Raw genomic sequence first — 12,494 nt, 5'->3', positions numbered from 1 at the left:
CCACTGGTACTGCATTTAGCATAAAAAAATGTGCTCAAATCACAACAAACTGCAGCCCAACAGGCAACAACAGCTGTCAGTGTGTCAGTGTGCTGACTTGACTATGACTTGCCCCAAACTGCATGTGATTATGATAAAGTGGGCATGTCTGTAAAGGGGAGACTCGTGGGTACCCATGGAACCATATCATTCATTCACATATCTTGAGGTCAGAGGTCAAGGGACCCCTTTGAAAATGGCTATGACAGTTTTTCCTTGCCAAAATTTAGCGTTAGTTTGGAGCGTTGTTTAGCCGCCTTCATGACTAGCTAGTATGTCATGGTTGATACCAATGGATTCCTTAGGTTTTATAGTTTCATAAGATATCAGTGTCTTCACTCTAGCTTTAAAACTGAACCCGGTACAACTTAAAAATAGCGTTAATGTGTTAAAGAAATTAGTGGTGTTCAAACGAATTCGCAATAACGTGTTGTTATCGCATTGACTTTGACAGCCCTACTAAAAAGTTAAATGGAATTTTACGTTTGTGTCTACATTTATGATGTTTTGTCCAAACAGGCCAGTGCTGCAACCTTTGAATCTGATTTTAGTTTTCAAAAAACAGACTTACATTCCTGGTTAGTAAATATTCTAGGGTTTGATGAATGTTGTCAGGCTGCTGAAGCTCTGACCTGCTTCTTCGAGGTTACTTATAAATCTGGTAATCTTGGGGTTTAAAGTTTTTATGATCTGTCACGTCAGGAACTGGATTTCCCATCATTTTTCCCGCCCCCTGACCATAGAGATGGGTAAATATTGCCAAAGTGTTAACAGATTTCCCTTCAGGGAAAACATCTGGTCAGATGGAGTTGTGGTGATTCATGTGTGCCCTGTTTACTGTGTGTCTGTGACTCAGCAGGAAGGTTCAGATAGCACAGTTTGGGGTTGTTTGATAAGTGACGCAGGGCCGTGAGCTAAAGCGCTGATCCCCGTTGTGTGTGTGTCTCTGCAGGTAGCCAATCAGACGTTCCACACAGATCGGCCGGACCTGCCAGAGTGTTTTCAGCTCACCGTCCTGTCATGGCTGCCGTGCATCTACCTTTGGGCCGTGTGCCCCATCTACCTCTTCTATCTCAAGAAGAACAACAGAGGCTACATCATGATGTCCATCATGAACCGATCCAAAACGGTGAGATCCATGGGACTTTGTTGTTGTGTATTTTATCACAGTGTACTCCAAAAGCAAGGTTAGACTGATACATCTGCAAGCATTCGAATACTGATTTGACGGTCGATTACTATGGCAACGGCTGAAGCTTCGAAACATTCGGGTCAGCCCTATTGACTACATTTACATGCACACTAATGTTCCACTATTATTCCGAATATGACCGAATTTGATACAGGTCATGTAAACCCCATATGCCGTTTGGATATTCTGAATTAGGCCTTATTCCAAATGGAGCATTTTCTGATTGAGACATGTGAGATATGCCGATATTATTCAGGTTTTGGGAGCATTCTTTGGACACGAATACAGCGCATTCGGAATATGCGTCTCAATTGGGGTTTACGGTCAGCTCTGTGCGTTGTACACAAACCAACTAGCCGACACTTTAATATCAACAGGTTTTTGGATATGCGCAAATACTGCAACTCCGTCATGGGTGCGTTTTACCGTAATCGTAGAATGCACTGCTGCATGTAAACGGGAATATTAGTGGAAAATTCATTTTCGATAGCCATGTAAACAACTTAGAAGGATTATTGTCTCTTTCGGAATAATGGAAAAAACTAAATAGTGCGTGTAATAGTGCATGTAATTAGGGGTGTAAGAAAATATCGATACACTTGAGCATTGCGATATTGTGTTTTGTGATACTGTATCGATTCTCAAAAACGATTAATTTTTAATTATTTGTTTACATGCAAATATTTGTGGCAGACAGTGGCTCAGATTGCATAAAAAGTAGTGCTATGTAGGGCTGTGTATTGGCAAGAATCTGGCGACACGATACACATGATACGGGGGTTACGATTCAATATATTGTGGTACTGTAAGCTAGGCGATATATTTTGCAATTTTTTTAAATCAAGGAAACTAAAAAACTTATAGTATAAAGAACACACCATCATATGCATAAAATCAGAGTAAAATAGATGCAGTGTTTTTGAGAAAACACATCAATACATTATCACAAAACGTAATATCGCGATACTCAATATTTTCGATATTTTCTTACACCCCTACTATGTGCTTGGCTACTTGCAAGAATTGAGTGAGAGTTCATCTTTGCATGTAAACTATATAAACTAATTTTTTTTACATAACGGTATAAAATCAATACAGTGTTTTTGAGAATCGATACAGTATCACAAAACATATACTCTTACACCCCTAGTGCTGTGATGTCGATGTTACAGGGACTGGGATAAATGCAAATGCAGATTCTGATTGCATGAGAAAGTAACCTTGTTTTACTCAGATTGTATGCATATGGTGGCGTGTTCTTTATACTATGACAGGTTTTCCTAAAATTAGATTTAAAAAATCGCAGTATATCGCCTTGCTTACAGTATTGCAATATATTGAAATGTGACCCCTGTATCGTGATACATATCGTATTGCTTCTTGTCGCTTCTTCTGATTCTTGTCAATACACAGCCCTACATGTCACCATAGTCATTGTCAGTCTGAATCCCCTGAAGAACACTAATGTAGGGGGCACTATCACTACAGGAAAATAAATAAAACTTAATTTTTTTGGTAATTACACATTTGACAAAAGATGTACAAAAGTTAGAACAAACACCTAGGATAAATATTCTGACTTCTTATCGGAATTTGATATACATTTTCCTGTAAATGCAAATGGTTTTGACTAACTTCTGAACAATGAGCACAGGGCTAGCCAGAAACACAACCCCCACCCTCCAATGTTTAGATTAGGTTACTAGCCGGTTAATCATCTACCTTACTTCCCTCTGTTTTTGTAGTATTTAATGTCTGTTATTCACCTTCCTCTCTCTGTGTGCTCTCAGGTGTTTGGCTTGTTGTTATGGATTGTGTGTTGGATAGATCTCTTCTACACACTCCATGAGCTCACCAAGCCGCCCATCTACTTTGTCACCCCGCTGGTTCTCGGCATGACCATGGTGAGGATATGGCCATCCAAAAACAATTGCACAAGATTTTAAATCCTGAGAATAAGAGGATGTGTGGTTCTGTTTTGATAATCTCAATAGCTCTTTATGCCCTCTCTGTCAACTGTCTTTGGTTCAGAAACCTTGTTTATGGTTAACATGTTGAACATTTCATACCTTTGAAAAAATGAGTGGCTTGGAAACTACATTGGCACAAAGAAACTATACAAACATATCATTTGCATATGTAGTTTGCATATGCAAAGTGCACAGTTTTCCTTCCTTGGACCACTTTTGGTAGGTCCTGACCACTGCAGACCGGGAACATCCCACAAGAGCTGCAGTTTCTGAGATGCTCTGACCCAGTCGTCTAGCCATCACAATTTGGCCCGCGTCAAAGTCGCTCACATCCTTACGCTTGCCCATTTTTTCTGCCTCCAACACAAAGTTCAAAGTTCAAAATGTTCACTTGCCAGGTGCCATTGTAACGAGATAATCAATGTTATTCACTTCACCTGTCAGTGGTCTTAATGTTATGGCTGATCGGTGTATATTCAAGCCACTATGGGTGCAAATTAGCTGTTGAGCTAAGCCGGGGCTGCATCTAATGATTAATTTGTCATTAATTTATCTATTGGTTATTTTTTTCAAATAATTTGTAAATTTTTTGGTCTGTGGTCCAACTAAAGTTCACAGTATATTTCAACTGGATAGCTTGCAGACTTTTATTTTGAAGTGTACCATATCACCCATGCTGCACTGTTCCAGTATTTCAAAAAGCGGTTTGCCTCCTCAGTGTGCGTCTGTCAGGAACGTTCTACAAATCACACCATTAGAGAGTTGTTGCTTTTTCAAACTTAGTTAAAGCAAATCTTATCTGAGCACCACAGCTGCTAACTCGATTATTTTTCTTGGCCTTTTCCAGGAGTTCATAGCAAATGCAACTTGTTCAGCCAGAAAGAAGCAGTCGTATGCATTCATATGTTTATTTTTCTAAGAAATTCGTTGTACTGTACACCAAACCAGAGGCTCAACTGTTGGTGTTACTATTACTGTGTGCATACTAATGCATATAACTTCTGTCTGGAGAAAAAATGGTTTGATGAGGGCACATTTACACTGGCTGTTCAGCAGTAGCAAGGATGAAAACCTTCAGTTAGAGCAGTACACTTGAGGAGAGCTTGTCTGTAGCTCTTCTGAGGGCTATGACTCTATGGTTGAAGAAAACTCCTGGTTCAGTCCGTCTAACCCGGCGTTTGATGGGGGAACAGTCAGCATGAAACACTGACCCAGTCAGACTTCGGTTTACCTTACATGCCCTCAGTGATCCCGTCCTGGCTAATCTAACTGGGCCTCTCCCTCTGGACACTCATTCCTTTTTCCTCTCTCTGTGTGACATCCCCCCCCTCCCTCCTCTCTCAGCTGCTGGCCACGTTTCTGATTCAGTTTGAGAGGTTACGAGGGGTTCAGTCCTCGGGGGTCCTCTTCATCTTCTGGTTCCTGTCCGTGCTGTGTGCCATCGTGCCTTTCCGCTCCAAGATCCTGCAGGCCTCCAGCCAGGTGAGAACACGCCGTATATCAAATGCCTTTAACATGCCTGGTGCCCTGTCATCTCCCCCCCCCCAGGAGTTGGTTTGGAGCTTACAGTGAGTGGATGTTTTGAAGGGGTCAGCCCAGGACACCACTAAGCAGAGGGGGAATAGTAGGCCTGTTGTTCCCAGCAGACTTATCTCACCTCTGGTGCTGCACAGCTCGCCAACAGAGCTGCAGCACACAGCAAACAGCAAACAAACCGTACAGGACAGGTGTATAATGTAAGGCTGGAGAACAGATGCACAACGGCAGGCAACATGAAAGAACAAAGAAGGAAATGTAAAATATATATCAGGAGCAGCCCCATAACACAAATTGATCATACGATATCCATATCCGAGGTATTGAGAAAGATTCTGAAAACGTGACGGTACTCTTTCTTCTACAGTACTGTCAAGGCTCGAGACTAACTGTTTGGGATGCAGTAAACTCCCTATCGACGCCTCCAGGGGACGAAACCATATTTTTTCCCTGATAATGCTACATTGCAAACAACTAATCCATGTTGAAATCGGCAGGACGAGAGCTAGTTAACATTAGCTGTCCGCTCCGTGCAGGACTGTGCTGATTACTGGCTGCTAACAGGTAAGGTTAACTAACTTTCAACCTGCCGATTTCAACACGAAAGGTGCTATTGATTTACATTATGATGCATTCAGGCTCTATTCAATAGAGCCTGAATGCATCATAATCGTGTGAGTATCGGTGAAGGTAAATTTTAACGTCGTCATGATGTGTTCAAATGTGCTCCAAAAGACTGCTAATGTTGCTCCAGTTCTGCTGGACGGGTAAATAGGCAACTGTTTGATAACACATCTGCTGTAACAACTTACACAATGCAGGTTTAAGTTTTTGCGCCATTATTTGTTACATCTTGGCAGGACATTTTGACTTTGATCTGTGCTCCAATTAACATACTGTACTTGCTAGTCTGCCTTGTGAAAATATTCGTGGCTGTGTTAACATGCACATAACAATTGGATTAGGATTAATAATCAGAGTAATGCTGTTTACTGTACTCCGATTAACATATTTATATCGGTGTGGAGGATAATCTGATTTATGGCTTAAGCCACCATCAATTGCTTGGGTGGCCTCAACGTGGTAGAGCATGTAATAAATATCTACAAGACCAGACAAATGTATGAGAAATGCAAGTCATTATGACATCACAGCACAGAAAGGCTAAAACTACAGCTTACTGTAACATCTTTGTTCATCAAATCATATGTTGTGCATGTGTGGGCGGAACTTCTTTTATATCCGTTCCTAGCAGACCACACCTACCCAGCCTGCAGGTGTGTGTCAGAGTGCAAAAAGGTGTGGCAACTGCTGTCACAGATTCGCTTGCAGTCCTTTTGTGATGCATGATGGATGATATTTGGCATTTTCCTGCAAAAACGTTTCTTTGTTTATGCCAAAAGCCTCAAACCAAAAAAAAAGCCTTGAAGATAAATGGCAATTCATATTTAGAAGTCTTCCTGATAACTTTTTGTAGCTGCTTTAGTGATAAAAAATCAACCCCAGACAGTCATGCAGCAGACAGACGGACGTGGCAGAGCCTGGAGCAGGCGGTTAACCAAGCAGCCATGTGTTGAGGTCAGCCCAGGCTGCTGCAGAAATGGGCTGCTGTAATCACGTTGATCCAGAAAATGAGCCCATGAACAAATATGATTCTGAAAAAGTTGCAACGTCAAAGGTGACGCCTCTATTCATAATTCAACTGATCTAGACGTCTGTGAAGAAGAACTGTTGTAAGAACTCAAATGAATGGGTGAAAGTCGACCTTAAGTACATTTGCATGCGTGCAACACATCTCGACAACATCTCGATTATTGTGAATTTATAAATTATATATTGTATCATAGCTGATAGGAGACAATAACAATTATATTCTGATTACATTAGTAAAGTATTTATTAACAGTTTATTGTTGCACACATTATAACATTTTATATATATACTATATATTTAGTATTCATTGATGATTTGTAAACCTTTAAGAAATCGTTTGTAAAACACCTATAAACATTACGTAGATAGATGGACCAGAAACCAATTATTAACCATTGACAAAGTATCAACTATCTGTCTAAATAATGTTGATAGATGTTTAACAAAGTATTTATTAACCGTTTAACAAGGTATTATAATTATCAGTTGCAACTGAGGGCGTGCCAAGCTAGCTGCTACAGATATTATGCAATTGTGTTACTTGGTGACATCACCACGTTAAGGAAGAAAAATCGGGACTTCAGGCGAGGCGTTTCAGGCCGTTCAGGAGCAGTGTTTCTGTGGGGGACAGTAACTCACTTTGGTGTGGACTTTGTACCTTTGCCGACCTTTTATATGCACAAAAAACTATATAACACACTAAAGGAAAGGGAAAATGCACAAAAGCATAATAGGTGTGCTTTAGAACTGCCGAAAAAATGTCTGACATTTAGTCTGAATGTCTTTTTTATTAACTTAATGTTGTGATAAGATAAGATAAGATAAAATATTCCTTTATTAGTCCCGCAGTGGGGAAATTTGCAGTGTACAGCAGCAAAGGGGATAGTGCAAAAAACAAGATGCATCAGCTAACACAGTAAAAAAAGAGCTAAACAAAGTGTAACAAAATATAAACCATTTAAATCGAAGGAAGTATAAAACAATGTGTTCCCTTCACTTTCAAAAAGAAGCCCATTCAGACACTAGTATAGTTATTCTCTCTCATGCATGATGTCTAATTTGCCTGCATGTAAACACACTGCTTTACAACTGTCGTCTGAACTCACCTCTTTGTATGTACTGTATGTGTGTGCGTCTTTGTTTTACATTTCAGAGCGAAGTGACCGACAAGCTGCGATTCACCACGTTCTACTTCTACTTCGGCCTGGTGGTCTGTGAGCTGATCCTCTGCTGCTTCAATGAGAAACCTCCTCTCTTCTCCACTGCTGTCACAGACCCTGTGAGTTTTTTACAGTCTGCTGCAGTGTCCACTCCAAACCCATGAAGCATATGTGTGTGTCTGTATGTTATGCCGTATGTGAGAGCATCTCATATTCCTGCTGACATTGTATATTCAGTGTCCTGAGTGGTTGAAAAGAGCGTGTGCTTTGGGGCCGTCCCGTGCTTGTTCAAGCAGGTCACACTCACAGAGAACACGGTTGTTACTGGCTGCTCCCAGAAGTATGTCATCCTTATCCTTGTTTAACCTCTCTGGCCTATTTTGTCTGAACATTTTCCCATTTTTTTCTCTCAGAATTCCTGCCCTGAAACTACAGCAGGTTTTCTCTCCACCATGACGTTCTGGTGGTTCACAAGGTGGGTTCACACTGCTCTCTGCCATCCACCATATCACCCATAGACCCACACTTTGTTGTGCATATATAGTGATCTGCTTTAGTAATTAGTAAAAAGTTCATTATTACATTAAAAAGGAGATAGCTCTGAATTATCCAGCTAGCTACACACGTAGGCAAAATTGTTGGTACCCTTCCGTTAAAGAAAGAAAAACCCACAATAGTCACTGAAATAACTTGAAACTGACAAAAGTAATAATAAATAAAAATTCACTGAAAATGAACTAATGAAAATCAGCTATTGTTTTTGAATTGTGGTTCAACAGAATCATTTAAAAAAACAAACTAATGAAACTGGCCTGGACAAAAATGATGGTAGCCCTAGAAAAGATGTAAAATAATGTGAGCATAGGGACATGTTAAACTAAGGTGTGTCCTGTAAATAGCATCACAGGTGTCTTCAAACTTGTAATCAGTCAGTCTGCCTATTTAAAGGGTGAAAAGAAGTCACTGTGCTGTTTGGTATCATGGTGTGTACCACACTGAACATGGACCACAGAAAGCTAAGGAGAGAGTTGTCTCAGGAGATTAGAAAGAACATTATAGACCTTCATGTTAAAGGTAAAGGCTATAAGACCATCTCCAAGCAGCTTGATGTTCCTGTGACTACAGTTGCACATATTATTCAGAAGTTTAAGGTCCATGTGACTGTAGCCAACCTCCCTGGACGTGGCCGCAGGAGGAAAATTGATGACAAATTGAAGAGACGGATAATACGAATGGTAACCAAAGAGCCCAGAACAACTTCCAAAGAGATTAGAGGTGAACTCCAAGGTCAAGGTACATCAGTGTCAGATTGCACCATCCGTCGCTGTTTGAGCCAAAGTAGACTTAATGGAAGACGACCCAGGAGGACGCAAATCATAAAAAAGCGAGACTGGAATTTTCCAAAATGCATATTGACAAGCCACAAAGCTTCTGGGAGAATGTCCTTTGGACAGATGAGACAAAACTGGAGCTTTTTGGCAAGTCACATCAGCTCTATGTTCACAGACGCAAAAATGAAGCATACAAAGAAAAGAACACTGTACCTAATGTGAAACATGGAGAAGGCTAGGTTATGTTCTGGGGCTGCTTTGCTGCATCTGGCACAGGGTGTCTTGAATCTGTGCAGGGTGCAATGAAATCTCAAGACTATCAAGGCATTCTGGAGCGAAATGTGCTGCCCAGTGTCAGAAAGCTTGGTCTCAGCTGCAGGTCATTGGTCCTCAAATAGGATAATGACCCAAAGCACACAGCTAAAAACACCCAAGAATGGCTAAGAACTAAATATTGGACTATTCTGCAGTGGCCTTCTATGAGCCCTGATCTAAATCCTATTGAACATCTGTGGAAGGAGCTGAAACATGCAGTCTGGAGAAGGCACCCTTCAAACCTGAGACAGCTGGAGCAGTTTGCTCACGAGGAGTGGGCCAAAATACCTGTCGACAGGTGCAGAAGTCTCATTGAGAGTTACAGAAATCACTTGATTGCAGTGATTGCCTCAAAAGGTTGTGCAACAAAATATTAAGTTAAGGGTACCATCATTTTTGTCCAGGCCAGTTTCATTAGTTTGTTTTTTAAAATGATTCTGTTGAACCATAATTCAAAAACAATAGCTGATTTTCTTTAGTTAATTTTCAGTGAATTTTTATTTATTATTACTTTTGTCAGTTTCAAGTTATTTCAGTGACCATTGTGGGTTTTTCTTTCTTTAACGGAAGGGTACCAACAATTTTGCCTACGTGTGTATTAATGCTTTCACTTTGATGCTGAGTAATAAAACCTGCTGGGTTAGCATGTGATTGGCTGAAAGGTGAGGGGGAGGTGACTAGTGACAACACCTCTGTCATGGAAAGGGATATTATGAATTAAAAAGTGACTTTATGAAATGAAAAGTGACATCAATTTATTCATATGATTATTTTATAATTATTTAATATTGAATACTTTGGTGCTCCCCGCAGTATTTTATTATAAATCACATGTCGTTTTCACTGCTGAAGGGGTTTTGTAACATTTTTCAATACCAACATAAAGAATAATTGCCTTGGTACTTGCTGTAAACAAGTGAGACCATGGTTGAGATGATTGGTAGCCCCCGTCTCACACCGGCTGTTCTGTTCTAATCTGTTTTTTTGTTATTTGTGATTCCTGCAACAAACAAGATATTGCTCTTTTTTGAAGGAAGTACAGCATCTTCTTTCTGTTTTCTTCTGTAAGCAAATCTCTCCTCATCCCCGGGAAAAATACATCAAGCCAATTTCCGGTGAAATCCGATCCACTAGTACATAATGATGATCAGCAAATCCAGGAAACTCAATTTAGTGTCTTTGTGGGGAGCATTCTTACTGAGTTGTCTCAGTAATCTCAGAGTTGTTTAAAGGCATATCGTTGTCCAGAGAATGAAACATGCAACAGGGCACATAAGAAAACATACCGACAAAGATTCAAAAGTAGTGAGACAGATGGAGGCTGACAACCCTCTAATGTCTTTTTTTTATAGTTAGTGTTGAATTGTTTGTTGTACCACATTACATTAAACTGCTGTTTCTCTCTCTCTCTCAGTATGGCTATAAAAGGCTACAAAATGCCTCTGGAGAGCAAAGACCTTTGGTCTCTGAACCAGCGCGACAGCTCCAAGGTGACGGTTCCCAAACTCCTCAATGAGTGGGAGAAGGAGCAGACCAAAGCCAAGAGGTATGTTTGTAAAAGAAGAAGAGGAGATGTATTGTTAATTTTTTTAAATATACAGTACAAGCTAAATGTTTTCCAGTAGGTCTATGTTACTCATATAAAGCCTTTACTTGGCATTACAGATTATGAAAACAGTCACTATGTTTACTGACAAAGACAGCAGATTATTGGGAGAAATCAGGTTAAAGCAGGAAACCGGAGAACTGCCGTAACCTGGATACTCCAAAAGGCACAGCTGGTCAATAATCACATTTATCCGCTACCATATTTTTTTAAACCAAGGCTGCCTTATTGTAAGTGTATTACGGACATATGATTCTGGAGGTTCAAAAGCTTTTTATGTTGTTTAGTTTTTCCTAGTTGGAGCAGTGAGAGGCCAGGCTCTGTAGTGGGAACACAGCTTTTCCTTTATTGTGCATTTATATACAGTCTGCTGTTCTACTGTAGAAACATATTTGTACGTATTTATATTTCAGTTTAGTTTTAGTCGAATCTTGGATTTAATTATCCTGGATTCAATATTTTAATCGATTGACAGCCCTAATTATAGCTAGTAAAACTGACATGAAATTATTTTATTTTTGTTTTATTTTTATTTGTTTTTTACCCAGGCCATATTGTTGTTAGTTTTAGTTTTCCTTAAAGGAGTTTATTTAGTTATTTATTTAGTTTCAGTTTACTATCAATATTTTTCACTGATTATTTTCATTTTAGTTTACTGCAATAACCCCGGTGTGAGGACAGGGTTTTGTGGGAAAGCATTACAAAATCTGAACGTGAAATCGATGATTCATGCTCTCAAATTGAAAGACCACGCTCTTGAATAAAGATAGGGTAAAAGTTGAATTGTTTAAATGTCACTCTCAAAGAGCCTGAAGCGGAACGAACGTTGATGTGGAAAACCGCAGCTGTAATGAAGAATGGACTGAAAGATTTGGCATTCATCTTGCCAACGTTCAGCAACGCTAAACCTGTATGCTTCATTTGCAAGAAAACAATTTTGGGCATCACCATTACACACGGCATGCAACTTTAGATACGGCACAACCCGTGTTACATTTATAAAAGACGGGGATTTGTTTCAGCTTCACCTGTCCCAGGCTACTGCTATTCAGTGCACAACCAGCAAAGCAAGCACAGCTTTGAGAGTGAGGTAGGTTTGACTCCTGCATCGGGTCGTGTAGGCCAGGGGTTCTCAAACTTTTAGGGGCCAGGGACCCCTTAAAGGGGAGAAAGTTTTCCTAGGACCCCTTCTTAATCGTAACACAGATTAAGCATATGCTTACTACCATTTGTACTCTTAGATGCTCTTACATTGGAACTATTTGTGTTCTAAAACTTTTTAAACCTGCCAAAATCAAAAATAAATGAATAAATAAATAAATAAATGACTCGATTAATAAATAAATATGTCATTAAATGTAGCAAAAATAATATAAAAAATAAATGTAGCCATTAATTGATTGATAAAATGTGACATAAGTTGATATTTCTGTTTGAATTTGCTTCTTTATTTATTTATATCAATTTTTAAATTTATTTATTTATTTTTGCATTTATTCATTTATATACATTTTATATTTTATCAATTCATGTCACATTTGATGAATTAATTAATGGCTACATTTATTTTTATATATATTTTTTTGCTACATTTAATGACATTTATTTATTTATTTATTTATTTATTTATTTATTTATCGAGTCATTTATTTATTTTTTCTTTTATTTTGACAGGTTCCTTCTTCCATAGGA

General features: G+C 39.3%; 1 protein-coding gene across 9 annotated transcripts in view; it reads left to right on the top strand.

Moving 5' to 3' along the window:
- abcc3 (ATP-binding cassette, sub-family C (CFTR/MRP), member 3) overlaps positions 1 to 12,494 on the top strand; it is a 62,322-nt gene that overhangs the window by 16,048 nt on the left and 33,780 nt on the right. For all 9 annotated transcript variants that reach the window (XR_005204643.1, XR_005204642.1, XM_037754596.1 and 6 more), the window contains exons 2-7: positions 992 to 1,168; positions 3,022 to 3,135; positions 4,546 to 4,683; positions 7,544 to 7,669; positions 7,964 to 8,025; positions 10,611 to 10,742. Coding sequence is in view for 7 of the 9 variants with exons in the window: in XM_037754596.1 (XP_037610524.1) it covers positions 992 to 1,168; positions 3,022 to 3,135; positions 4,546 to 4,683; positions 7,544 to 7,669; positions 7,964 to 8,025; positions 10,611 to 10,742 (749 nt within the window). In the remaining 2 variants the exon portion in view is untranslated. The remainder of the gene's footprint in view (positions 1 to 991; positions 1,169 to 3,021; positions 3,136 to 4,545; positions 4,684 to 7,543; positions 7,670 to 7,963; positions 8,026 to 10,610; positions 10,743 to 12,494) is intronic.

Source organism: Sebastes umbrosus, chromosome 20 (genome assembly GCF_015220745.1).
Source record: "Sebastes umbrosus isolate fSebUmb1 chromosome 20, fSebUmb1.pri, whole genome shotgun sequence".
Taxonomy (NCBI): Eukaryota; Metazoa; Chordata; class Actinopteri; order Perciformes; family Sebastidae; genus Sebastes; species Sebastes umbrosus.
The sequence above is the reverse complement of the archived record's forward strand: the minus strand, read 5'-3'. Positions and strand labels throughout refer to the sequence as shown.